At 39.5% G+C, this 27,605-nt stretch overlaps 1 protein-coding gene across 1 annotated transcript; it reads left to right on the forward strand.

The window, feature by feature from the left end:
* The first annotated feature begins 15,020 nt into the window (after positions 1-15,020).
* Positions 15,021-27,464, forward strand: SMNDC1 (survival motor neuron domain containing 1). Its single transcript, XM_070432313.1, has 6 exons — positions 15,021-15,177; positions 16,838-16,957; positions 21,914-22,056; positions 22,666-22,827; positions 24,185-24,338; positions 24,785-27,464. The coding sequence occupies exons 2-6, from the start codon at positions 16,838-16,840 to the stop codon at positions 24,920-24,922; spliced, it is 717 nt and encodes a 238-aa protein (XP_070288414.1). The 5' UTR covers positions 15,021-15,177; the 3' UTR covers positions 24,923-27,464.
* Positions 27,465-27,605: the final 141 nt, after the last annotated feature.

A 27,605-nucleotide genomic window follows, 5' to 3' on the forward strand; every position in this document is an offset into this window, starting at 1 on the left:
AGAACAAGTGTATCTGGGAGGATATTTCAGTCACAAGTAATAGAACTGCCTTAAACAATTAGGCCCTTATTAGTACACATAAATGGAAGTCTAAATTTAGATCAATTCAGGCTTGCTTGATCCACCATTAAAGATCTAGGATTTTTTTCACAGCTTCCTCTTAAGACTCGTTCCCTCTGAGGAAGGGAGAGAGGGGAGGGAGACAGATCATAGGTGGCTGCCAGTGACAACCAGGGTAACAGCAAGAAAAACAGTAAACCTTCCTACAAGAGGAAGACCCTTCCCAGAAGTCTCCCCCACTCCTCTTAACCTCTCAGAGGCCAGAATTGGGTCACACACCCATTCCTGAATCATGGATTTAAGCTCAGACCACCCAGTCTCTCACCCAACCTCACCCTGGGGGTGGAAGAGCTTCCCCTGAAGCAAGGGGACTGTGTTGAGGAAGGGCAGCCTGCTGAACACATGCAAGTTTTAGAAAGACAGGGAGTAGGAACTGGGGAGCTAGGGGTGGGGTTAGGGGTAGCATTCACATTCATTACAAGACACAGTGAGCATTTCTAATTAAAGTCTATAGTTTAAAAAAGTGTCTGTCTCTATATTAGCTCATGTAACCCTTACAGTAACAGCAAAGTGGTAGTTCTCATCCCGGGATAAGTCAGAATCATCCAAGTAGTGATTCTGATTTGGAAGGTCTGTTGTGGGGCCTGCACAGGGCTGACTCTGATGCCCAGCCCGCACTGCACACCAGGGCAATAAGCTAAGTACCACCAGGTATGCCAATAAGATTTCAGCTCAGTCTCTGCCCTGGGAAGCCTACACTAAATGTCAATTAAGAGATTGAACTCTGTGCCAGAGGAGATGGGGAGGGAGAGGGGGGAGGACTCCCTCTAAGCCAGTGAGTTGGGGATGAATAAGGCTTGAACAGAGAACCCGGGGGGAGCAATGTATCCAGAAGGGCCCAGCATAAGCCGGTGGAATAAGATGGAACACTTGTCAAATTCATCAGCCATAGTTGTCAGAGGACAGACTGCTCTCTGGTTTGTTGTCATATCAGTGCACGAGAAAGGGAAGTTTTCTCATCTTGAATGTGGATTGGGGAAATTGAGGTCTGTTTCTAGGACTGGGGGAATCAGCGTTATCTGATATTCCCGATACTTTGCTGGAAGTATCTGCCAAGCTTCCTCTTTGAGCACAAAGGGGATTTTAAGAGACAACGATTGGGGCTTTCACATATTTATGTTTTAAAAACTAGACTCCTTGGGTGGAAAAACCCTATGAGATCACCTCTCTGCTCTACCTGACCTGTGCCAGGGGTGGAAGGGTGAGAGGACTGGGAGGCGGGGACGGGTAACACAATGATCTTAGAAAAGGAGGCATTTAACTCCTCCTCAAAGCAAACTTAAATAAGCCTGATTAGATCTAGCCAGGCTGCAAAGTGATTAGGAGGAAGCTGAGAAACAACCAAGAGAATATGGAGGAAGTTCGTAAATTGGATTACATTTAAAAATTCAATTAGTGATAGATGCAGAATAGTTTCCTTTCATGAGTATTAACTCTCAGGCAAGAGGCTGGTGTTTCGCTGATAGCACAGAAAGTGAGTCATGCAGCACTGGCTCAGCCAGGCAGGGACAAATGTCACCCACTCACTTTGATGGACTCACCCCATGCATAGAAATATGCAGACAGATATTGATTTTTTAAGAACTCTACAATTACTCATTGTTCTTGACAACTTGTTTTCCTTCTTTGGTATACCTTTGTTGTTACTACTTCTGCTGCATCTAAAATGAACTCTCAAGGGGTCTCACACATGTTAAAGGAGTGTCTCAGAGGTAGAAAGGGAATCGGCAACAGACTCCACTGGACACTCTGCTGGAATATTGCCTCTCCCAGGTTTCAAGAGCCCTGCCCAAGTTTATGTATTAAGTGGGTTCAGGGTGAGAACTCTGGGGAGGTCAAGAGATAGCTACAGAAAGTACAAATGTGGTAATCAGATCCAGCAATTTAAAAAAAAGTGCACACTTTTAAAGTAGAGGGTCATCTATAAACTTTCTAAGAGGCTGGTTATTGTCTGGGAACCCTATAAAGAAAACATCAGGCCACAAAGAAGAGGACTGGCATAGGCTGGTGAAGGCAGAGGTAAGAGCTGGCTGGTTCCAGGCCCTGTACCCAACCAGCTTTGGAAGACAGAAGATGGAGTAGAAGCAAGAGCAGGCATGTGTAAGAGGGAAGCTGATGGGGATGGGGGGTTGGGTGATGCCATGGCAGAGGCCTCCCTACAAAGTTAAAGATGACTCTACTTGTTCAGCTGGGAGATCAAACCTGTCTGTGGTCCATCTTTCCTGGTCTGAGCTGGTCTCTAGGTTCAGAGAGAATCATTTCCCTAGTGTCAACTCTGTAGTCTCTCTTCATGGTGGATCTCACAAACTGACAAGCTGAACATACTGAGAACAATAGGTAATATTTTGAAAAAAATTGGGCCTTGTTTTGGCAAGTGAGTTGCTTAAACCCATTCCAGATAGACTTCTAAATATAAGTTAGAAGCAAAGACCCCAAGAATATGAATGATGGGCATGAGAACTATTCCATAAGAAGTAGAATAAAAAGCAAATGAAGGTAGTCTATCACCTATGGCTGGGAAAAATACCAAAAACAAGTTTCACTCAAAAAGATGGCTCCCCCAGTGTAAGCCAGCTGGTCTACCCATGTCATGCTCATGATCATAAGAGGTGATCACCTATGGAGGTGAACCATTTAGCCCTCTTGGTGGGAAAATAAGCCCAGTATGCTTCACTCCCCTCAGGTCTCCTTGCCTAGGCATGTGTACAAAATTCCTCTCAGGCCTTTGCCACAGGTTCTTGTCTGCTTTTCTCACATGGATATTTTCATCTTGGTAACGTTTAGGGCAAGTGTATCAAGATCTTAATGAATAAGATTTAGATAAGATCCATATACTAGTAGGTATTCAAATCATACTCTATTTCATTCAGGCATTCATCAATTCATTCATTCAACAAACATCAAGCACCTACTGTATGCCATATTCTGGAGACCTACAGGCAAGTAAGACTTGACTCTAAAGGTACATCAATGATGAAAGCACAGTGGAACACTAGATACAACAGAGGTAAGTTAGCACAGGATGCCATGACATCAAAAGGAGAAGCATGGGGACATCCAATTCCACCTGGAGAAAGGGGTCAGGAAACTCTTCCAAGAAAAGATGATCCTTGAGCTGAGGATTGAAGGATGAGTACAGGTTAGCCAGGGAAATGAGAGAAGAAACTTCCACACAAAAAACCAAGATTGACAAGGCCTACATCAAACTAACAAGTGTTTGCACAGCAAAGGAAACCATCAACGAAATGAAGACAACCCACTGAAAGGAAGAACACATTCGCCAATGATACAGCTGATAAGGGGTTAATATCCAAATTTATAAAGAACTCAAACAACTCAATATCAAGAAAACAAACAATGGGCCAAGGACCTAAAAAGACAGATGGCCAACAGACATATGAAAAGATGTCACTAATCATCAGAGAAATGCAAATTAAAACCACAAGATATCACCTAACACCTGTCAGCATGGCTATCATCAATAAATCAACAAACAAGTGCTGGCGAGGATGTGGAGTAAAGGGAACTCGGATGCACTGTTGATGGGAATGCAGATTGGTGCAGCCATTGTGGAAAGCAATATGGAGTTACCTCAAAAAATTAAACATGGAATTCCTCTTTGGAGAATATATCCAAAGAAACCCAAAACACTAATTCGAAAAAATATATGCACCCCTATATTCACTGCAGCGTTATTTACAATAGCCAAGATTTGGAAGTAGCCCAAATCAGTAGATGAGTGGATAAAAAAACTGGTACATTTACACAATAGAATACTACTCAGCTGTAAAAAATAAGGAAAGTTTACCCTTTGTGACAGAATGGATGGACCTGGAGAGTACTATGCTAAGTGAAATAAGCCAATCAGAGAAAGACAAGTACCATATGATTTCACTCATAGGTAGAATCTAATGAACAAAATTAACTAACAAACAAAATAGAAACTCATAGATCAGCGGTTCTCAACCTGTGGGTCGCAACCCCTTTGGGGGTCGAATGACCCTTTCTCAGGGGTCGTCTAAGACCATCGGAAAACACATATATAATTACATATTGTTTTTGTGATTAATCGCTATGCTTTAATTTTGTTCTATTTGTAACAATGAAATTGGGGGTCACCAAAACATGAGGAACTGTAATAAAGGGTCGCGGCATTAGGAAGGTTGAGAACCACTGTCATAGATAGAGAAGACTGACAGCTGTCAGAGAGGAGTGGGGTGTGGTGCTGGGTGAAAAAGGTGAGGGTATTAAGCAAAAAAACAAAACAAACAAAAACAAACAAAAAACACCAAACCCACCAATAAACACAACTTGCAGATACAGACAACAGTGTGGTGATTACCAGAGGGAAAGGAGGGTGGGGAAGATAAAAGAGAGTATGGGGGATAAATGGTGATGGAAGGAGACTTGACTTGGGGTGGTGAAAACACAATATGCAATGTAATATAGAATTGTACACTTGAAACCTACGTAATTTTATTAACCAATGTTATCCCAATAAATTTAATAAAAACATTTTTTAAAAGAAAAAAAAAAGAGCCCTCAGGAGATTCAGTGATGTGATTTTCAGCTTTCACCTTCTATTGTAAGATTCAATTTTCTTTGATCTAAAACAATGTTTATTACTTAAAAAAAAAAAGATTGGCAAAGCCACCGAGGTGTGAACCCATGGCTCATTTAGAAACCTGCGAGTGATTTGGTATGACTAAGGCTCGAGGTTTCGCAGGACCCAGATCTTGAAGGACCTTCTAGGTCATGCTAAGCTACAGAAGCTACTTCCAATGGAATGGAAAACCACTGGAAGATTAAAAACTGGAAAGTGGCATGATAAAAGAATGATTCTGGCAGCTGAGAGAGTAGGGTGACAATTTAGGAGGTTTTCAGGCAATTTGCTTTTTTGGACTGAATTACTATTTTTGAGTTTTATCCATGTTGATACATGTACCTTGAGTTCATTCACTTTTATTAATTTTGTGAATATTCATTCATTTATGGACTTAAATGCACTGCATTTTTTCCCCTCTATTTTTCGGTTGGTGGACATTCAGGTTGTGATTTTTAAGTTTTTGTTTTTTAAAATCAAAGCTATAATAAATGTAATGTGTCTCCCTTATTACAAAAGCAAGAGCCTCTCTCAGAGTAGAGCTGCTGGTTTGTGAGGGGAGCCCACCTTCAACTTAATAGAATGCCAACTTGCTCTCTACTGTGGACATAACGATATGGACTCCCATCAGTTGTGCATGAGTGTTACCGTTTTCTGGGGGTTATTTTTCAGACTTTTACATTTTCTTCCATTTGATGGGTTATAGTTTTTGTTGATACAGCCCTGATTATTTATAACTTTGAGTATTTTTGAACCCATTTTTAAAAATCCTCACCTGAGGATATTTTCCCATTGATTTTTAGAGAGAGAGTGGAAGAGAGAGGGAAAGAGAGAGAGAAACATTTAGGTGGGAGAAGCACATGGATTGGTTGCCTCCTGCAGGAGCCCTGACCAGGGCCAGGGCCGGGGAGGAGCCTATAACCAAGGTCTGAGCCCTTGACCAGAATCGAAACCAGGATCCTTTGGTCCGCAGGCCGATGCTCTATCCACTGAGCAAAAAACAGCTAGGACTTGAGTATTTTTAGATATTTATTGGCCATTTGGGGTTCTTTCTTACGTAAACTGTTTCTTCATATCTTCTCCTCCTCTGACTTGTTGTGTGTGTTAACTTTTCCATTGGGTTATTTACCTGTTTTCTTAATGATATATAGGATTTTAAAAAAGTATTCTGGTTACTAGTTCTTTATTGCAAATATCTTCTCATGGTCTGTGGCATGTCTTTACCTTTTTAATGATGCTTTGGTTGTATACATGATTTAAATTTTAACAGTCATTTTTAAAACCTTTCCAAGGATGAATCAACACAAATCATTTTTAGGTGCGTGTGCTGGAGGGGGGAATTATCAAAGGAAGTTGTTGCCAAGTGACCTTTCTTTCCCTGTAAAGTAAAAGGAGAAGTCAGCTCTCAAGAGATAGCTTCCTCCTTTAGCGAACATGTGTTGAGTCTACAATGAACACCTAGATCTTGGAGTTGGCCTGCGTGGGATGGGGAGAGATGGGATTAGATGGAATTTCATACATAGAAATCCCTTATTAGAGCTTACCATTAGAGGACGAATATGGGCCAGTCTCACAGCTAGCGAGAGGCAGAATCCTCACTAGAACTACAGTTCCCAGGTCCAGCGTGCTGTTCCACAGGTAGTCAAGCATGTTGACATGTCTTCCTTTGATCATAAGATAGAGATCTGAGAGCAATGCAGAATAAAAACAGTAAGACAAGACAGAATGTCACTTACAACTAAAAAAGCCCATGACCATTTAATCTAGGCTCACAAACTGTTAGAAGCAGGTATTATAGTCACATTAATTTGTTTGTCTTATGAGACAGGGAAATATCCTCTTTTTTTTTTTCAGACAGAAAAAGTAACATGACTACCCTAGCCACTTTTCAAGTGATAGCAAAGAGAGTAAATGAACATGGGCTTTGTGTTCAATACTCTTCATAAACCACAAGACAAATGGTCACACAGATCTATAAATTGTAGCCACTTTCTTGTCTCATTTGCTTGAGTTTTATTCTTCCATTGACTGTTGGGTTGACTGGTTCTACTTCACTCTGCCTGTGGAGAAAGCATCAAATTAGGTAGCTAATCAGAAACAAACTAACAAACAAACAAACCAAAAAACCAGAGATAACACTGATTCAATTGCTCATAATCAAGCTATTACAATCCTGTTTTTTCTGTATATATATCCTTACCAGCAAACACACATGTCAACTGCCTGGAAAGAGAGGCACTGTTAATTAGGATCAATCAAAAGTTCTCCCCACCAAGAAAATGCTTCAAAACATTAACGCCTTGCATCTCACTACAGTAAGAACCTACGAAGAAACTGATATCATGTGCCCATGTGTCAGAGAAATATAATTACAAGAAATCTTTAGAATATTCTCCAAAGTCAAATACAATGTTCACTGCTATCAAAAGTTGGCTTCTCCCATGTTTTCAATTCTACTAGTGCCAGGCACACCTTGCCAAGTGTTGAAGATGCAACAAAGAACAAGATGTCATCCCAGCCCTTTGGATATAATGCCTAGAGGAACTCTGTTCTAAACCCCAATAGTCCAGGGTGCTCTTACTGGATGTAAAAATACTGAAGGAGAGAGAAGCAAGGTGTTTCGCCTGTGAATGCTGGTGAGCAGTATCAATGTTTAATGGGAACTGACCCGCCGTTAAAGATATTCTTTCAGACAGGGAAGTGGGGAAAAGAATGAGAGGCCAACCAGTAAGGCGAGAAAGAGCAGGGCAGGTTTGTACACGGAGTATGTATGTGGTCAGCGCTCAGGCCGGAAAGCGGACTGTGGCCATACCATTAATGGCCTTCTATGGTGGGCTAACAAGTTGAGATTTTTAACAGGTAGGTGTAGCAGGCATATTTCGTGTTTCCAGAAGATCAATTTGGCAGCCACATGTAGAAGATGCGTCTCTGAGGAGGAATCCCATTCTTAGTCTATTGCATCAAGCAGGTGAGAACTGATGACGGCCTGTTTGCAGCAGGGGGAAGAGGGAATACATCCATCCAGAAGACTCCGAGGTGGTAGAGTTAGTCAAATGGCTACAGTATAAGGGGGAAAGTGATTCCTGAAGCTGAAACGGGCAGAAAGTGCCTCAGAGTCACAGAATACAAAAGGCAACAAAGTCAGGCAAAAATATAAATTTGAAAACTTCTAATAGTCAATTATGCATTTTCTTCCTGCAATTAGGCTATTTTCAGAAAATATGATTTATTTCTCTTTAAAAATACATAAAATGCACTCTAATGGCTTTTGATGTGTTGGAATAAATAATCACCAAATTGTGCCCAAAATTTTTGGAGCATTCTTCAACAGAGGAAATGCTTAGTCTTTGTACCTGAGATGCTCATGCCTCAGTGAGCTCGACACCATAAAATATATATATATCAGAAATCAATTTGAAACAAACATGATATCATCTGCAGGAAGTGCAGAGGTATTTTTCCATTAGCTTTTAATGCGAGGAAAACAAGATTGAGAAGGTGACATTGTTTCAGAGTTTCTAATATGGGTAGCTTCTGCAAGACAGGCAGCATCAGAGATGCCAAAAATAGGGGATGCTGTGGTACCCTGCCCAGATTCCCTGCTGCGGACGGAGGTTCTCATTCTCCTAGACATAGGGAGTGTTGGTGGCTAGCAGTGTTCAATTAAATTGCTCTTAGCCCCTTCACAAGGGCAGCCTGCATCTATTGGCTGATCATTTGGGGCTGGGTATGAAGCCCTGGCTCCCTTAACTTAAGGGGGTGGGGGAGGGGAGCATGTCAGAAGGGCCACTCAGCTCCACAGCTCCTAGAGGATTGCCTGAGGCCTCTTCTGCATATGCATCTAAGCAGCTTCTCCCTCTGTCCAGTGCTGTTCTGTCACCTCTCACTGTTGATGTTCCCAAGGGCATTACCCACAGAAATCTCAGAGTACTTTTCCTTGGAACCCCAACCTATGACCTGTAGCAGGCCCACAAACAGTCTCTCATGAGCACTACTTAGAGAGAATGAGGCTGTTGCTATAAAAACCCATATTAAAGGTAGTGGGGCTTTGAACACAATGAGCCACACTTCACACAAGTGATCTAAAGGACTCTGGATAAAAGAATCATAGCAAGGACAAACAACAACAACAACAAAAAACTGAGTATGTTAAAAGCAAGAATAGGAGTTGAGTACAGGTGACTATCAGTTCTTCATTTCTTGGATACTATAAACCATTGTTTCTTGGCTGTTTGTTTTCCCCTGTCCACTGCCTCACCACGCTGCATGGCAATGTTTCTCCACTAAAGCTCCATCAAAAGATGCCTGTGTCCCCACTGCCACCTAATGGGTTCTTTGGGCATTAAGGTCTCCATTCTGTGATTGTTTTTTTGTTTTCAACTGCTGACACTGTAAGCAATAAAAGGGCTAAATGTGACTATATCAAACTGTGGGCCAATAGTCTTAATGGGGCAAAACTCTGGGTCTCATTTTGGTTTCTCTTTAGGGAACATATATCCTCTACCACCTGTTGTTTGATGTAAGTATCCTTAAAAAAAAAAAAAAGAGTATTCTATTATTTACTGTACAATAAGGGTGATGTGAAATGTTCTAGGCTTTTTCTGCAATAAACTTTCTAGGATAAACTGGTGACATAAACATCTGGAAACATCCAGATACAGAAGGTACTTTCAGGGGCTGTGATGTGGATGAATCCAATTAACTCCAGGTTTAAAAGACCATCTTAAGCCCGACTGGTGTGGCTCAGTGGCTGAGCATTGACCTATGAACCAGAAGGTCACGGTTCAATTCCCAGTTAGGGCACATGCCCGGGGTTGCAGGCTCGATCCCCAGTGTGGGGTGTGTAGGAGGCAGCAGATCAATGACTCTCTTTCATCATTGATATTTCTATCCCTCTCTCCCTTCCTCTCTGAAATCAATAAAAATATTTTTTAAAAATAAAAGATCATCTTAAGACTACCGCTGGAGGCTATTACATGAGAAAGCCGAACAGGGCCAAAAAAAAAAGAAAAAAGCTCTGGTTACCACATCAGAGGGCAAGGCCCACTGGAGTCTCTCCTGTATGTGGGGAAGTCAAAGTAATTCTTTCTCATGCTTTCCTTCCTGGCCTTCAAAGAGATCCTGTGACTGCTTCGGCCTCCACTGCCCACATCTTCCTGCTAAGCCGTGACCCATCTGGCTTTCTACAACCTTCTGTTTCTGACAACCACACATAGGCTTTTATAATCTTCCATATTACTTCTGAGTTGTTAAGCTACAGCGAGCTCCTAGTTCCCCTTAAGTATCTGCTGCTTTACCCCATCATTCTCCAAACATACAACGCCTCTCAAAACTATTCTAGCTAATCTATGAACACTTTTCTCCACCTTTGTCTTTTGAAAAAATTTGAAACATACAGAAAAGTGGAAAGACTAGTACAATGAACACATATATGCTTCCATGATGATTGTTAACATTTTGCCACATTTTATTTTCTCTCTCCATACAAATATATATTCATACACACGTGAATTTTGTACTTCATATAATTTTTTGGCTGAACCATCTGAAGGTATGTTACAGGTGTTGTATTACTTCATCCCTAAATACCTAAATAGGACATTGTAGGTAACCTATGTAAATTTCACAGCTAATAAAATTAATAATAATTCAATATCATCTAATATCTAGTTCATATTCAAATGTCCTAAAGTGTCCTCAAAGTTTCTTTTATAGCTTTGTTTTTCCAAGATGAGACTCACCAAGCTTTACCCATTGTACTTCATTGATATGTCTTTTGTCTCAATCTAGAACAGTCTTCCACTATTACTAATAATATGAACTTGAAGAATTTAGGTCAGTTTTCTTATGGAATGTCCCACATTCTGGACCTGCCCGAGTTTTCCCTCAGGGCTATTTGACTTGTTCCTCTACCCCTGTAGACTGGAAGTTGGGTCAAAAGGCTTGATGGTATTCAGGTTAAGTATTTTGGGCAAGGCTTCTTCATAAGTGAAGTTGTTACGTAACGTTGCATCAAATCAAGAGGCATTTAAAGTCAGGTTGTTCCACCATTCGTGGTGGTAAGTATGATCACTAGGTTAAGCTGGTGACTTGAATTTCATTATATGGTGTATATTCCCCTTTGTAATTACTAAGTACTCTGTGGGGTGATACTGACAGTGTAAACATCTTCCTTTTCCCTATCTCCTTTTACAAGATGGGTTTTAGCGTCTATGGCTAACCTATGCCTAAATCACTGGGGACTGCACATGGTGATTTTTCCAATTCTATCATTCCATTTACAATTATTGCCTGGCACTCCTCTAGAAAGAAAAAAAAGCCCTCCCCCCCCCCCCACCTTCGATTTTGATGATCACTTTGAACTTATGGATTCTAAAAATATATTCAATGCTTTGATAATATGTGGCATTCGTTAATGCTTTTAAAACTCATTGATTCACATCTGGCTAATGGAGTCCCCTCAAGCTGGTCGGTGAACTTTTGGCTTGATCCTATTAGTTTTGGGGCACTTCCTTGCTTTCTGGCAAGATGTTCCGGGCTCACTTTTGTACTTTCTGGGCCTGAGAACTGAAATCAACCGCTTCTTGGAGAAATGCTGTTTCTTTTGTGGACAATGGTATCTAGACATCAAGATATTGGGCACTCTCCACTGGGTAACATTACATCATATATGTCATTAGAGGGCTTCCCCCCCAAAACTCTTTATTTTCTATTTTTCTTTCCTCTTAAGAGTTTTAACTAGCATACATATATTATATACTTTATCTAATACTAGACATGAAAATTTCAAAATTACATGATCAATAGTATATTGGCAATACATCTGTGACGTGAGTTTGTTTTTGTTCTTTTTGCCCTCAGAATATACCCCCACAAAGAATGTATTTTTTTTTTTACTGTTAAACACCACTTTCATATAGGGTCTAAAGAATTGTGAATGACCCTGCTATTTCTGATCCTTGTAAAGCCTCTGATCATAGTCTTCTCCGAGCTGGAAGAACCCTTGCTGTCTGTTTTCAGTGGCAGTTTTCTGTTCGTTAGTGCTACACCTAAAACAGAATAACTGGGGATGCACATCCTGAGACTGGCAAGGCAGTGCAGACTTGTGTGAACAAAGCAGGGATGCTTTGACTGATGAGCACCTGCATTGGTCAGCACCCATTTAAGGTTGTTTTTCCATCAACCTCAAGTGAATGATGTCCTGTAAATCATCCAAGGATGTGTTTCCAAGGCACTGGACCCCCAAATACTCAGTAAGCACAAAAAGCCAGTAGCTTGCCCTGCAGCAAACCCCCATCCAAACATTCAAAATACCTATTATGACTAAGGAGGGCAAAGAGCATAAGCAATTATGACTATGTACACATCTCTAATTCATCTCCTCAGGCATTTGTTGAGGGAACAAAAAAAATGTGGGCAAAACTGGGGCTACGCTTAGTCGGAAGGAATACAACATGGACCAGCAGTCGTCAACCTTTCGGACCTCACGGACTAGTGGTCGTCTACAGACCACCGGTTGACGACCACTGCTCCAAAGGTTTCCTTAAACCAGTGGTCACCAACCTTTCGGACCTCACGGACCACCAGTGATCCGCGGACCACCAGTTGGCGACCGCTGACGTGGACTATATTAGTTTATTGTGCCCTGCAGTGGACTGGCACATTTCCAAAGGCAACTGCTATAGTTTAATTTTAGCAGTTTAAGTGTTTTCTTTGAAAGATAGGTAAAAGTGAAATAGTATATTCTAATGACAATTTTGGAGACTTTACATTTTATTTACTACTGATTTTCACTAAAATAAATACTAGGTTTAAAGAACTAGAGATTTTTAGATTGCTCTTTTTGAAGAATAAACATGACTAAATTTGAATGAGAATTTTTAAAAATATATTTGTATTGATTTCAGAGAGGGAGAGGGAGACAGAAATATAAACATAAATTATGAAAAAGAATCATTGATCTGCTGTCTCCTGCACACCCCACACTGGGGATTGAGCCCTCAACCTGCTTCGATCCTGTACCCTGACCGGAATTAAACCCTGACCTCCTGGTTCATAAGTCGACACTCAACTACTGAGCCACACTGGCCAGGTTGAAAGAGAATGTTTTAAAAATCCGACACTGAAAGCAGATTTTGATACTTCAAAGGAAGTGGGAAGACAGAACACCTATTTGAAGTAATACTCTTAAATCAGTTTATATTTGCTCCAGTTTTGTCTTTAATAGCACATAGAATCATGCCTTTAATAGCACATAGAATCATTGTGAAAATTAAATGAATACATGTAAAAATGGCACCATGTATACAACTATTACCATTTCTTTGTGAGGAACTAAAATTTAAGATAGTCCCCTCCCCCCAATATAACAGAGGGAGAGACTAAAAGCAATCCTGAAAACAAAAACTATCCAGATGAGAAAGAAATCTATACTGGAGCTTATAATAAATATTTTCCTATCTTCTCATCTAGAAGATTTGTGAAGAGTTGTTACTCGAGAGATTTTTACACAACTGCAAAGCTTATTTTATATTCAAGGAAGAGCCTTCTGGCATTAACTTTAATAATACACAATTAGAATAAGAGCAGTTGTCAAAAACTACACTGTATTTTAAACAAACTTCTACTATATATTAAGGAAAAGTTCATCCTTTCTGGTGTGTCTTCCTCCTTAAAGCTAGCTGCATGCTGCTGCCCCCTGCAGCATGTCCAGTTCCTGCAAATTGTCACTCCAGTCACCACAAATTGCCATCTCTGTAGATTAAGACTCAATATGAGGGATATGTGTGTGTAAGTAGAGAAGAAAAGGGAAGATCCCTTCAAAACAAACAAACAAACAAACCCCCAAGAAGACACTAAGGCAAAGATGCCACAGACCAAAAGAGTTAGCCCACTTGGGAAGAGGGCCTTAAGGTTCTAGCAACAGACCCCAACCTCCCAGAGAAAGTTCTTTCCTGGCCTTTTTGTGTCACGGGTCTTTATCTTTTTTTTTTTTTATAACTAGTTTAACTGGAAAAAGGTTACATATGTATAGAAAAAAAGGGTAAATAGTAAAAGGGGTCATCGGTGAAAACATCTGGCTTTCACTCCAATCTCCTGTAACCATTCAGAAGTAACATGGTATATACTATTAGAAACACAACCACTTCAAACATATTCCCTTTTTTGTTGGTAACCCTCACCTGAGGATATTTTCCATTGTTAACCCTCACTCGAGAATCTTTTGCTATTAATTTTTGGAGAGTGGAAGGGAGGGGAGAGACACGGAGAGAAACATCGATGTGAGAGAGAGACATTGATTTGTTGCCTCCCCCTCGCCCCGGACAGGCTAGGGACCGAGCCTGAAACCAGGGCACACGCGCCTTCGATGGGTATGGAACCCGCGACCCTTCAGTCCGCAGACTGATGCTCTATCCATTGAGCCAAACTGGCTAGGGCCACATTCTTTTTAAAAAAAAACACACACACACAACAAGATTTTTATTGATTTCAGAGAGGAAGGGAGAGGGAGGGAGAGAGAGAAATATCAATGAGAGAGTATCATTGATTAGCCGCCTCCTGCACTCCCCACACTAGGGATCAAGCCCACAACCCGGCAGGTGCCCTGACCCTCCTCCTGCTCACAGGTCGACACTCAACTAAGGAGCCACGCGGGCGGGACAGGCCACATTCCTTTTTAAACACAAATGAAAGCGGTCACACCACCGTTTACCACTCAAGACTAGAACTTGAAGACTGTTCTCTACCAAGCGAGATAGAATCTATATAATGAATTTAAAACACATCTGTTCTAACAAAATAGGTTTAAAATAAATACATCTCCAATAGATTGGGCCACAATTTAGGTTTTTGTTGTTACGACTTAGGTTTTCATGATTATAAAAAGAGGTGGTTCTCAAACTTGAGCGGACGACCACACTTGGAGAACCAACTACTAGTGCGATTGCTGCATTAAACCCCGTTACTCCCACCCCCCAGCGCTGCTCGCCGAAGTAGGTACGCGCCATGACTACCCAGGGAACCTCAAGCAGGACGCCGACACCCAGTCCCAAAAGAAGCCCACGACGCCCCGACGCCCAGCCGGAACTGGAAGGACGAACCTGCACCCGCGCCAGGCGCCGTCCAGCGACGCAATTTCCGTCCCATTAAACCCCGCCCACTCTGCGTCCCTAACGCAAGTAAGGGCTGGCGGCCTATTGGGCGTTACGAGTCACGTGACTCGAGCAGCGTCTCGCGATGGCTTTTAACTCTCGCGAAATTTCATCCGCCTCTGTCTTTCCTCCTCCCAGTGCCGGGCTTCCCTCCCCTCCCCCTTACCGCCGACCGAGTTCTTTTCAGAGTCGCCGCCTTGGTGTCGCCGGGGAGATTTTTCTTGCGGCTACTGTTGCCGCAACCACCCCTGGGCTCATTGGCCCCGACCCCTTCCCGCCGCCCCGACCCCAACCCCACACAAGGTAACAAACCCGGTGAGGGAAGGAGTGAGGCCTCGCCGGGCCGCGGCCTCTCCGGAGTGGAAGGGAGGCCCGAGGCCCAGGAGCCGGCCGCGCAGGAGAGGCCTGGCCGCCGGCCACAGTGTCGGGAGCCCCGGCCTCCTCTCCGACCCAGCGTTGGGCCCTGAGCGGCGCCGGTGGGGTCGGGGCCTCCGGGCCGCGGCGGCGAATGTGGCTAAGCCGGGGAACCCGTCGGGTGGGGCTGGGACGCGGGAGGCTTCTGAAGGGCGACCGAGGCCGTTTCCGGCGGAGCCTGTTGGGAGTGTGGGGGTCCCGGCCCCGCGGGCGTCCGCTCGGCGTCCCTGGAAGCTGATGTTTGAAATACTTGGAGGTCTGAGATGATCGGCCACGTTGTGGCGGGCTTTGGGGGGCGGGTGGATGGGAGGCGAGCAGCCCGGCCTGCCCGCACCCCTTGGAGCCCTTCCAGATCCCAGCCTGTCGTTGACGGGAGCTGAGACCGAGGGCCCCGAAGCCCCGGGCGTGCGCTCGTACACCGGGAGCGGATGCGCTCGCACCTTACTTCCAGGAGGAGGAGGAAGAGGAGGAGGAGGAGGAGGACTTGCGGGAAGGCTCGTCCCGGAATGCCCAGATGAGAGTGTTTGTGCTGGTCCTTGCCCGGAAGGAAACAAGCCGGCATTATTGAAGTGACTGGGCGGAAGACTTTAGCTCGGAGAAGAGCTTCTAAACACACTCGTTAATAGAGAAACTCATGTAGAGACAGTTATTTGTGTAGTTAATCCAAAAGCCATTCCTATTTGGCTTTGGAAGAATTCTTTAGTGCTTGTAGTAAATATATTTTTAGAAGTCTTCACTCCAACAGATTACTGTCTTTTGAGGGGGGAGGCCGGTGACGATATAATAATCCTTTTAAATGAACCGACCACAATGCTTTCCTTATTACAGGAATTTAAAGAAAATTAGAATTTCTCTAGTTCCCACATCAGCTTTTCTCTGAAACTAGGAGTAGAGGTGATGGTGATAAACTAAGCTGCAATGAATTGCAATGAGTTGGGAGCGACATTGGTAAGGTTAATTCAGGCAGACAAGGAATTTTTTTTTTAAATGTTTGTGGGCTTTTTTGTTGTTAATCTTCACCTGCGGATATTTTTCTGTCTTTTTTTTTTTCCTTGGTTAATCTTTACCCGTGAATATTTTTCTATTGATTTTTTTTTTTTTTTTCAGAGATAGAGTGGAAGGAAAGGGGAGACAGAGAGAGAGAAACATCCATTGGTTGCCTCCCCCAGGTGCTGGGGGTCAGGGCCTGCAGCCTTGACTGCCATGGAACCCAGAACCGTCAGTGTGTGGACAGAGGCTCTACCCACTGAGCACAACTTGCCAGGGCAGGGGTGGGCAAACTTTTTGACTCGAGGGCCACAATGGGTTCTTAAACTGGACCGGAGGGCCGGAACAAAAGCATGGATGGAGTGTTTGTGTGAACTAATATAAATTCAAAGTAAACATCATTACATAAAAGGGTACGGTCTTTTTTTTTTTTTTTAGGTTTATTCATTTCAAACGGGCCGGATTCGGCCCGCGGGCCGTAGTTTGCCCACGGCTGGGCTAGGGCAATGTTTTTCGTGTTTTTGTTGTTCAGTTTTCAAGGCCTTGCCCTTTTCCCCTCCAGATGTCAGAGGATCTAGCAAAACAGCTGGCAAGCTACAAAGCTCAACTCCAGCAAGTTGAAGCTGCCCTGTCTGGAAATGGAGAAAATGAAGATTTGCTAAAATTAAAAAAAGATTTACAAGTAAGTATGAGGGGTCACTTACCGCTACATTATACAAAAAGAGTAGTTCTGTCGTTTTCAAATGATTTCTTGCTTAGAACTACAGGTGTCCAAGGCACTCCTTGGAGGTGGTGTTTACCCTTTCCCTTTGTGTACATTCGCATAGGCATCCTTGGCTGTAAAAGTAGGGTTGTTTCCTCAGTTTGCATACATCAAAAGGAGTGAAGCATTGTCCTTTGTTATGTAAATCTTGTGTGTTCATTTAATAATAATAAGTTGATTTTAGAAGTCTCAGATTTACTAGAGAAGAGGTATATAACTTTACAGTGGAAAGTACTTTTACATTTAAAGACCTGACAAAGGAAGTTTAGTTCAAAAAGTAACTAAAATTAAAGGAGAAAGATAAAACCTGATTAAAATACTTTTTAATGCCACAAGTCTTTGAAAATGAGAGAGTGTGTGTGTATCAAAGCTAGCAGGTAACACTTCGTATTGAAAGCACATTATAAAAACATAAAAGATACTTGTTTTCTGCATAAATGTTACTTCATGTTTGAACTTAAAGGGTAGGTTTTTCAGTGTAGTTGTTGACACTTGTTGAAGTTAAATTGAATCTATGTGAAAGGGATACTAACTTGTTTTGTTTGTCATGGGAGAGTTCAGTATGTATGAAACCTGCTTTTAAAATCCTGTCCTGGGCAGGGGTTGTCTCAAGACAAATGAAGTCATAATAGTAAATATCTATTATTTCTCAGAACACTAGGTTGATTAATGAAAACTCCACATAAAAGATTTGTAAATATATATGACTTCCATCTTAACAAATTTGAGACTTAAAGTTTTGAACCTCATGTTTTGGAAACTTTTAAAAGGTGTTTTTATTAGATGCTCTTTCTTTACTGATTCAGTACAAAACTTGAATCATCTTTGTCTTATCTAAGTAATTCTTTCCCTCTATCATCTTTTGCTTTTTAAAGTTATTAATATTTTAGGAATATTAGAACTGCAAACAAATGAAAATTATTTTACATGAAGTCCAGATTCAGGATTCTGAAAGAGCTTATGTGGGCATAATTAAGATGTTGAATATTTTCAGGTTCAAATTCTAGATTTAGGATAAACTCTAATGAAGTTGCTGCGATGGTATTTGTTTGTTTGTTTTTAATCTTCACCTGAGGATATCTTTTTCCATTGATTTATAGAGAAAGTGGAAGGAAGGGAGGAAAGAGAAGCATCATGTGAGAGAGATGAATTGATTGGTTGCCTCCTGCACAAGCTCCTACCGGAGCTGGGGAACCTGCAACCTGGGTACGTGCCCTTGACCGGGAACAGAACCTGAGACACTGCAGCCCCCAGGTTGACTCTAATCACTGAACAAAACTTGCCTGGTATGTTATTTTTAAAAACACAGAAAACGGGACCCTTTTTCAATTTGTAGAAGTCAGGCCAATAGATTTTAGGGTGCTAGTCAATAAGAAGAAATGTTTGGAGAGCAATCTTCCCCACTCCGAGACCAACTTCTTGCCTCAAGGGAAGATCCTGGCACGTCCCATCTTTCACCAATTTAAAAGCAGTCCCTTTTTTTTTCTTTAAGAAATAAAAAAGAAACATTGTGTGCAAGGTTGTATATATTGCCTCCTGGGCAGTGGGAGAAAGGGTCTGTGTGGAACTGATCGAGGGGAAGTTGGGGGTGAAGGTTGAAACAGCATGATTATGAGGTCTTTTTAATATTTCTAGAATAAATTGTCAGAGCTTGGACAGAATTGCCTTATACTGACATGATCTGTAGTGGAAGTTCTGATAGGTCTTGTAGTAAGAACACAAATGCCCTGGGGGGCTCATTTATCTGTAAAATCACTTCTATAACCATCAGAACAGCACTGTACAATAGAACTTTCTGAAATGATGAAAATGTTCTGTATCTGCTGTGCAATACTGGAGTCACTAGGCGCATGTGGCTATTGAATGTTTAAAATATGGCTAAAAATCTGATTCTTTAATTTTAGGTAATGAAATAGCCTGTATGACTACCTTATTGGTTGGCACAGATTTAGAAGCTTAAGTTCTAACAGTTCAGGTAGCCATACAGAATGTTCTTCCTAATTAAACCTTATCACAGTTTCTTTTCCTCTTAGTCTATCATGAGGGAAAAAAATCATTTTGGTCACTAGATTTAGGTCTGTGTAAACTAAAAACTGCTAAAAGGTGGAAGGCATCATTTAAGATTAGATAAAATTCTGGTAAGTGTTTGGATATCTGCTTCTACCTATAATTGTTGTCTCTATTGACTAGTTATAGCTTCTATTTAGCATGGGTTTAAAATTCTTTTTTTTTTTCTTTCTCTGCTTTCTGGGATATACCTCAGGTCATTGATACTTAACACGTTAAGCGCCCAGTCAGTCACCGGTGACTGACACTATACTTACCATCCGGAAGACAAAACAGGATGGGCGCTTAACATGTTTAATACTGCCTTTTATGTTTGCTGAAAAGTCTGGTCAGACTGATTGAGTTTGTGGCCTTCTTTGTTTTCTTGTGTTTCTCTTATGGAATGTCTTATTCTGGTTATCAATTTGCCCTTTCACTTACGACAAATACTCTTTCTGCATTTTATCAATGACTTCCATTTTGCCAGTAAGGCTTCCATTTTTATCTCTTTATATACTGTCTTTCCTATAGAATAAAGTTACTCAGCAGGCAGCAAATTGATCTACTGAAGTTCTAGTTGCCTTTCTTTTTTCACTTAAAAAAGTGGGTATAGTAAAATCCAGGCTAGCTAGCTGACTAGCTCCCCAGGCAGTCTATGATAATCACAAAAATAGTCAATTTATTAAGCTGTTTTGCTGAATAAAACTGGTTCTAAAGGAGGCAGGGGTCAAGTCACTTGTCTCATATATTACAGTGGCTCTCTGCATCCCCGAAACGCCTTCCTTCAGTAAGCAGAGTGCTTGAGTGCATCCCCTTTGACCTGCTGATATGTAGATCACAACATCTGATGCTTCCTGGAATTGCCGATTACTGTAACTGCTGCCCATCTGTCAATGAAGGAGCAGTTTCAGAACTCAGACTTGGGGGAGGAAAAGTAATTAATGGTATGTACCTTTAAGAACCCCCTCATACATAAAATAGTTTCTCTCTAATAATTTGGTCAGTATGCACATGTGAAGGAAAAAATTTAGAAGGGTCTTCATAGTTTGTTGGGTGAGGTATGTAAAATATGGCACAGTAAAAGGACAACTAGGGATAAATGCTGTGGATTTTTTAAAACGTCATTTCAGTGCAGGGCTCTGAAAATTATAACTTTTTAGGACCCCTTTCTTTGGTGAAAATGTATTTTCTTATGAAAATAGGATAGGCATCTATCCTAAGAATAGTAGAGTTCTAAATCTTCAACCTACAAATGCAGAATTCACGTTTGTGCATTAGTAGGTAAATGATCATCCCTAGTTAGATGGAATTATTTAATGATAGAGGTTGTATGGGCTCTTGAGTCAGGCTTAGATTAGATTACATTCCTAGCCCTTAAAGTGGTTTATTAAAAACAGGACTGATAATTTACTCTCCTTTGTATAATACATGATATATTTATTTGGAAGGTCTTTGCTTTATTTGCTTTATATGCAAAAGTTCATCTAATTAAATGGTATCTGAATGGCTACTTGGCACCTGATAAAAGTTCATTAAAGATACTACTCTACTGAATTTAAATCTGAGTTTTCTAGTTTTTTATTCACAAAATTTAATTCACAAAACTGATCTTCCTCTAAGAGCTTAACATTCCCCCCATTTTTAGGCTCAAATACTCGTTTTTCAGAAATAGCCAGGAAGATATAGAATCTTAGGTGAGAGGTAATATTTAACTTTCTTGGCTACTGAACCAGAAGTACTATTTATAAAACCTCAATGGGAGCCAGAAGAAACTCAGTGCAGAGTTTAACTTGGTAATGTTTATCCCAAAAAACACATGATATTTTAAGGTATTTTGTATGCAGTAGTAGGGGAACAGTTATGCAGGTTTTTAAGTCAGATAAGATGATACATAATATGGATTGTTTAATTTAGAGTAAAATTATAGCAGATAGGTAACATCTATCAATTTGTACTATTTCAAAAATGTAGCTGATCTATCAATTTGTACTATTCCTTGAGTTTTTTAACCAGCCTTCCCAAATACCTTCAAATGAAGCCAATAAGTATAAGCCTGAATTACAAAAAATATTTGCCACACAGAAAGATATTGCTTGCCTGTGTGTGTTAACATTTATTTTTTTTCCTTTTAAATGAAGATGTGCTAATATGTGTAACATTTAGGTATTGGGATATTTTCAATCTAACCTGGTAACTTGCTTACCTGGATGAGGTAAGCTTTATAATAAATGAATAGGAAGACTAATGGCTTTTTATATATACCTACAGTATTTTAGTAGAAATATGTATGAGCAGGAACATTTTTATTACTACAGATACAAGGCTGTTTCAAGTGTTTTGGGGCTTGGGGGTATGGGGCATGTTGGCTAGGCATTTAATAGTACTGTAATACCCTGTAAAACAATAGTCATGAAATACATATATGACATGATATAAGTGACCTTGAATCTAGCTCAGGCCTTCATAATTGACTATTTCTCATCTTTGCAAAGATCTGGTCAGCTAAAATTGACACTTAGAAATAGTGCATGGTATAAGCTCAAGTCTACCCAATTATTTCTACTAGTTTTTGAGATTAAGTTGAAAGGCAACTGTCTGGGTTTAAATCTCAGCTCCACACTGTATAAAATACTGTATCTCAGTTTATGCATGGGGATAATCACAGTACATACACTATACTTTTGTTATGAACTACAAATAACTGTAGAGTATGTAAGTGCTATATGGTGAGAGCTGTTGTCATCAAAAAATGAAAGAACTTGCTTGTTGAAAATAGGTGACAATGTGAATTATAAAAATAATGTTATGGTTTTTGGTTTTCCTTTCTAGGAAGTTATAGAACTAACCAAAGACCTTCTGTCAACTCAACCTTCAGAAACTCTTGCAAGTTCAGACTGTTTTGCTTCTGCTCAGCCCACTCATTCATGGAAAGTAGGGGACAAATGTATGGCAATCTGGAGTGAAGATGGACAGTAAGTGTAGAAAAAAACTAACTATAACATGAAATATTAATATACAATGGTAAGATGTTTTTATTCAGTTCGACTACCCTGTTTTAATCTTTCTATATAGCCAATGTGGTTAATAGAGCCAATTTGATTCTTGGGTGGTTACTATTAATACAGTTTAGTTTTTAGTTTTGGATTAAATTTTGGGGCAGAAGAATGGCTAAGATCCCAAAGGAAAGAAAACTGAAAGCAGAGGAAAATGGATATTTTAAAAAATAATCTAAATTCTTTTTTCCTCAAATTGAAAATTGAGTGAATGGTTGGCTGTCTTAGATGTCCATGAAGTACACACACTGAAATTATTCCTATAAGAAATATCTTTTCTCAAAGAGATTGACTAAAGCACTGTTAGTAGACATGTAAGAGACTTTCCTGGCAAATATTGATTAGGACTTCCTTTTAGGATACCAGATGGCTAACTCCAACCACTCTTGCATTATCTTTGCCAAAGGGTCATTTGATTACAGAACTTTTATTTTAAGCACATGTAATAGTTGAATCACTACAGTGTAAGTCTTGTAGGCTGAGTACTAAACCTTTACTCACCTGCTTACAGCCATGATATCTTTACAGGTGTTATGAAGCGGAGATTGAGGAGATAGATGAAGAAAACGGCACTGCTGCAATCACCTTTGCTGGCTATGGCAATGCTGAAGTGACTCCACTGTTGAACCTGAAGCCTGTAGAAGAAGGAAGGAAGGCAAAGGAGGACAGTGGCAGCAAACCCATGTCCAAGTAAGTGTGTTTTTAGCATTTTAAGTGTAATCGTCCCCATTTGGGTATTTGAGGTGGTCTGCAGAATCTGTGCAGGCTAGTTTAGGGTAAGAAGGTTATAATACTGCTTACCATTATTTTGAAGATTAGCAATATAAGGTTATTCATTCTCTGTATTTGTATGCCTGGGTAAGGTGAGGACATTTGGGTTTCCACTTAGGCATTTAGTAAGTATTTTTTAAGTGGATACTATATATACTATCACTAACCCAGATGCTGGAGTTCCACAACAGTGAAGAAAACTAACTTGGACCTTGTCCTGACTGAGTTTATGAATGAAACATAATGGGTACTTTAAGGGAACAAAGAACAGGTACCTAAACTGCACTTAGGCATTCGGGGAAATTACTTTAAGAAAATGACATCTAAACTTTAGAGATCTGAAAAGAAAAGGAGTTAGTCATACTAGAAGGTATGACTTTGAGCAAGTTGCCTATCTTCTGTTTCCTCGTCTGTAAAACAGGGAAATAGTATCTACATTTTTGGATTTGTCAAAGAGTTTTCAAAACTTAAGTTGCTACATAAATATATTTGAATTTAAGAAAATTGTCATCTATTAAAATTACATTTGATTTAAGCAACCCAATAAGAAAATCCGATTATAGAGCATCTCTTATTTTTAATTTTTGACGTATGAAAAGCCACACTTGGCTTCATAGTGGTGATTATATGATACAAAGGAATCTAGATCTTATTACCTCTTTTTAAAGACCTCTTCTTCATCCTTTTTTTGGTGAGACCTCAGTGTTAACTAAGCAGAACTTACTATGGGAGCTTTAGGCTCTAATCTTATTTACCGATTTTGGAAAACCCCAGTTGCTTTTGTGTTAAGAATTGTTAGCTCTGATTTCCCTTTGTGCTCCTGTGCTCTTCCAATCTAAATGAAATAGGGATTTATGTTCCTCTAATCTCTTCATACACTATTTGCAAATGCAGCATTTTACACTTGCTAACTGTCCACTTAGAAATTAATAGAAGGTTTAGACATCTGTTGACACTCATCTTATTCCTAAAACACAACTGGCAAAAGCTATGTAAACATCAGCTAAAAAGTCATAGTTGAAATATTTTATTTAGATGGGCAATAGATTACTGTTATGTTTGAAAGTTTCCAAGTATGCGCGATATATTTCAAATAACATTTATTAGTAGCACTGGGTCATTGGCATTGATGTTAGTGCTTTTATTCATGAGAAGAGTATGTAAGTTTATTCATTTTCGTTCTTTTCTTTTTTTTTTTTTTTTGTATTATTAAATATCCCCAGGAAGTCGTGTTTTAAATCTTAAGAGTTGACATTTAGTTGTTATATCCACACAGAAAAGAAATGATTGCTCAGCAGCGTGAATATAAAAAGAAGAAAGCTTTGAAAAAAGCACAGAGAATAAAAGAACTTGAGCAGGAGAGAGAGGACCAGAAAGTGAAATGGCAACAGTTCAACAACAGGGCCTATTCTAAAAACAAAAAAGGCCAGGTTAGTAAATCCTGTCATCATATTTTGTAAATTTGAAAAGCGCGGCTGTCATTAAAATGAAAAAGGAGGTACACAGATTTTTAAAAATACATGACTGGATCTTAAATTCAGAATTCTCTTCAATCTTCAGTTTGGCTTATTGAAAGAATCTACATTAGCCACTGTCTCTACAATAGAAATACTATAAATGAGAATTTATATCAGGAATTACAAAAGATCTAGTTTTTTTCCTTTCTGTAAACTAAAATTTGAAAAAATTATTTGCTGTTTTACCACGTACAAGAGGTTGTGTTGTACCACATTTGCTTTGTTAACATGCCTTTATGCTGGACATCATTGGTAGATTTTATTTAAAAGAGCATTCAGGTTCTTTTTCTCCTAAGTATATTTTGTAATTTTTATTGTTTCCAAAACTAATCAAGAATGGTTTGTTTCATTTCCCCTAGGTAAAGAGGAGTATTTTTGCTTCACCTGAGAGTGTAACTGGCAAAGTTGGAGTAGGAACTTGTGGAATTGCTGATAAACCTATGACACAGTATCAAGATACCTCTAAATACAATGTCAGGCATTTGATGCCTCAATAATCAGAAAAACTGTTGGATTTCATCTCTGCAGGGCTTTACATTTACCTTTTTATCCTTATATTTTTCTAAAGGTAAATTATTTGTTAGATGAGTAAGGAAGATACCATTGTTGTCATTGTTTGACTTCAATAGAATGAAACTTGAAGAAATTGCATTTGATAACCGCTATTCATTTAACTTGGTTCATTACTACTACCACAGTTTCCTCAAAGTTTGTTGGGTAACGCAACTTTTCTAGATAGATGCTGCTTAAATAAAGCACTTAGATGAATTGTTGATCTTCCTGATATCAGGCCCCATACATTTTGTAAAGTCCTAACCTGGAACTTTCAGTACCTTAAAGCTTGCCACATATTCTGAAAGCAATTCACTGGAATATCAAGGCAAAACACCAAACTTTACAGAGATTTTTTTTTTTCTTACCTTCAACTTAAACTTGGCTATTGGCCAATTAAACCTAAAAAATAAGTTAACTTGTAAAAGTCCAATTCTGTTTTCAGGTTTTTCCTTTAATAACTTGTTTCCTAAGCCTGTTAAGACCATCTCTAAAATGTATCTAGCTCTTTTATTCTTTTCATTGAGTTTTAGTTTTATGTAAAAAACCATGTTTTAGCACCAGCTACCTTTTCTAATTTTCGCCTCCTCCTGTGTTGGTTTTTCACATAGGGTAGTGGTACCATTTTTTTGGATGTGAAATGTTTATATGAGAAAACAAAAAGCTGATGTATAGCCCTGTATACAGTGTAGATACTATTTTTGTAAAAAAAAAGAAAAAAAACGGCTAAATTAATGAACAAGAGTACTGAATGTTTCGTCATTAAAAATTGACTGTATTTCTTGTGCATTAATCTGACCATAATCCCCTGTATATTATGTTCATGTAGCTGAGTTTGTAATTTTTGTTTACTAGATCAAGTTGTCAGCATTTGCTGGTATAAGTGAACATCACATTTATCCTGAGTTGAGTTTAAGCCAAATATATGCATAGAAAAGTGTCTTCCTGTTAATGGAAGTCAGTGATTTTCAGGATGTGTTCATTTCAGTTTTTGTATGTTTAACTTTTATTAAATAAAGTGTTTTTAAAATCTCCAGGGTGTGTTATGACAAAGGTAAAATCTTACTAGTAGCTCCCAGCATTGATAATGATTAAGCCTCACTGTACTTGCATACATCATTTCTGCAAAAGAAAACGAGTATGTTAAAGGTTTCGATAAATCCTTACCTACTCCCCTTCCATTAGACATAAAGAATTAGATTCTAAAGGGCAAACCAATTTTAAGGGCTTGTGCTCTGTTTGGATTTTATAAATTTTTGCTACCGGGAAAATAATATTTTTTATTTCATGTATTTTAATTCTTTTGGTAAATTGAAACTTTCAGGAGGATAGTGGTGAGGTAGAATTTTTCATCTTGCCTTTCCACCTCCCAACCCAGGAGATTACTTTTTCCTTTCATTTTTGGGCACTGAGTAGCGCACATATGATAGAAAAAAAGGTGAAACATTTTTTACATACAAGGTACAAATTACAGTAGAAAAAGGGCCACATAGCTTGAAAAACTTATAAATAAAATATACTAAAGCTCTCGTTATTAATTGTAACATACTAATCAACAGTATCCTTGAAGGATTGCAATTGTACCCTTTTAATGAAAAACCACAGGACAGACATTTGGTATAATTGAGTGGCCACACCAAATGGTTTTTGGTGAGATTACCTTGGTATGTTTATCACTCACCTGATGTTTGTGTAGGCAAGACTTGTGTTGAGACTTGTGCTTTGTTTGACCCTATGGGCCTTCCTTTCTGTACATTAATTTTTCTGGAGGGCTTTGCAGTAGGAGGAGAAAAGAGTAAAGGTGACCATATTCTATAAAATATATTTTTTAAAATAGGCATATGTAGCATGAGATCTTGTGTCAAAAGACCTAGATGTGGCTCTGAAAAGTCCGAGATACCAGGATGATGATAGTGTCTTTGGATTAAAAGAAAAGTTAAGACTCCTGGAGAGAGTATCTGTCTTGTGTCATGTTAAAGTCGAGAAGATGCTTAATGGGTAGCATCTCATAATAATACCAATACCTTTTTACAAATGATGGTGGTTAAGCTCTCAATATTCTGAAACCAAATATAACACTTGGTCTTATGAAGCTTAATGTAATTTCCCATCAAGAAAGGCTTGACAAGCTCAGTAACTAACAGATCGTGCTGTCAGTCATTTAGGGCTCCCAAATAGCTATGGTTGCATACATCTTTTCAGAACTTGACATTTGACTTTGTTGTTATTGAACAGTTGAAGAATTCTTCAAGACCAGTTCTAACGTTCCCCAAATATGTAAACTTTAAAATTGTAGTATTAATCACAGATAACATGCTTTTTAAATTAATATGTAGAAAGACCATATTAGAAGAGCAAGGACTTGAATCAGACTGCTGTTTGAATCCTGGCTTCCTTATTTATTACCTGTGTGTATAACTCCTCTTTGATTCACTTTTCAGCTGTAGAATAATTTGTTTCAATAAATTGTAAGGATGAATGAGTTAATATGTGTAAAGTGCTTAGTGGAGTATCTGGCATGTGGTAAGCACTATAGAAGTGTTTAGCTATTACTGTGCAGAGTGGTAATGGTGAATATCTGATCTTCCTTTTTTTTCTTAAATTCTTTATTGTTTAAAGTGTTACATA

The sequence above is a fragment of the Myotis yumanensis genome, unplaced genomic scaffold (genome assembly GCF_028538775.1).
Source record: "Myotis yumanensis isolate MYYU_CA2020_CCGP unplaced genomic scaffold, mMyoYum1.0.hap1 SCAF_13, whole genome shotgun sequence".
Taxonomy (NCBI): domain Eukaryota; kingdom Metazoa; phylum Chordata; class Mammalia; order Chiroptera; family Vespertilionidae; genus Myotis; species Myotis yumanensis.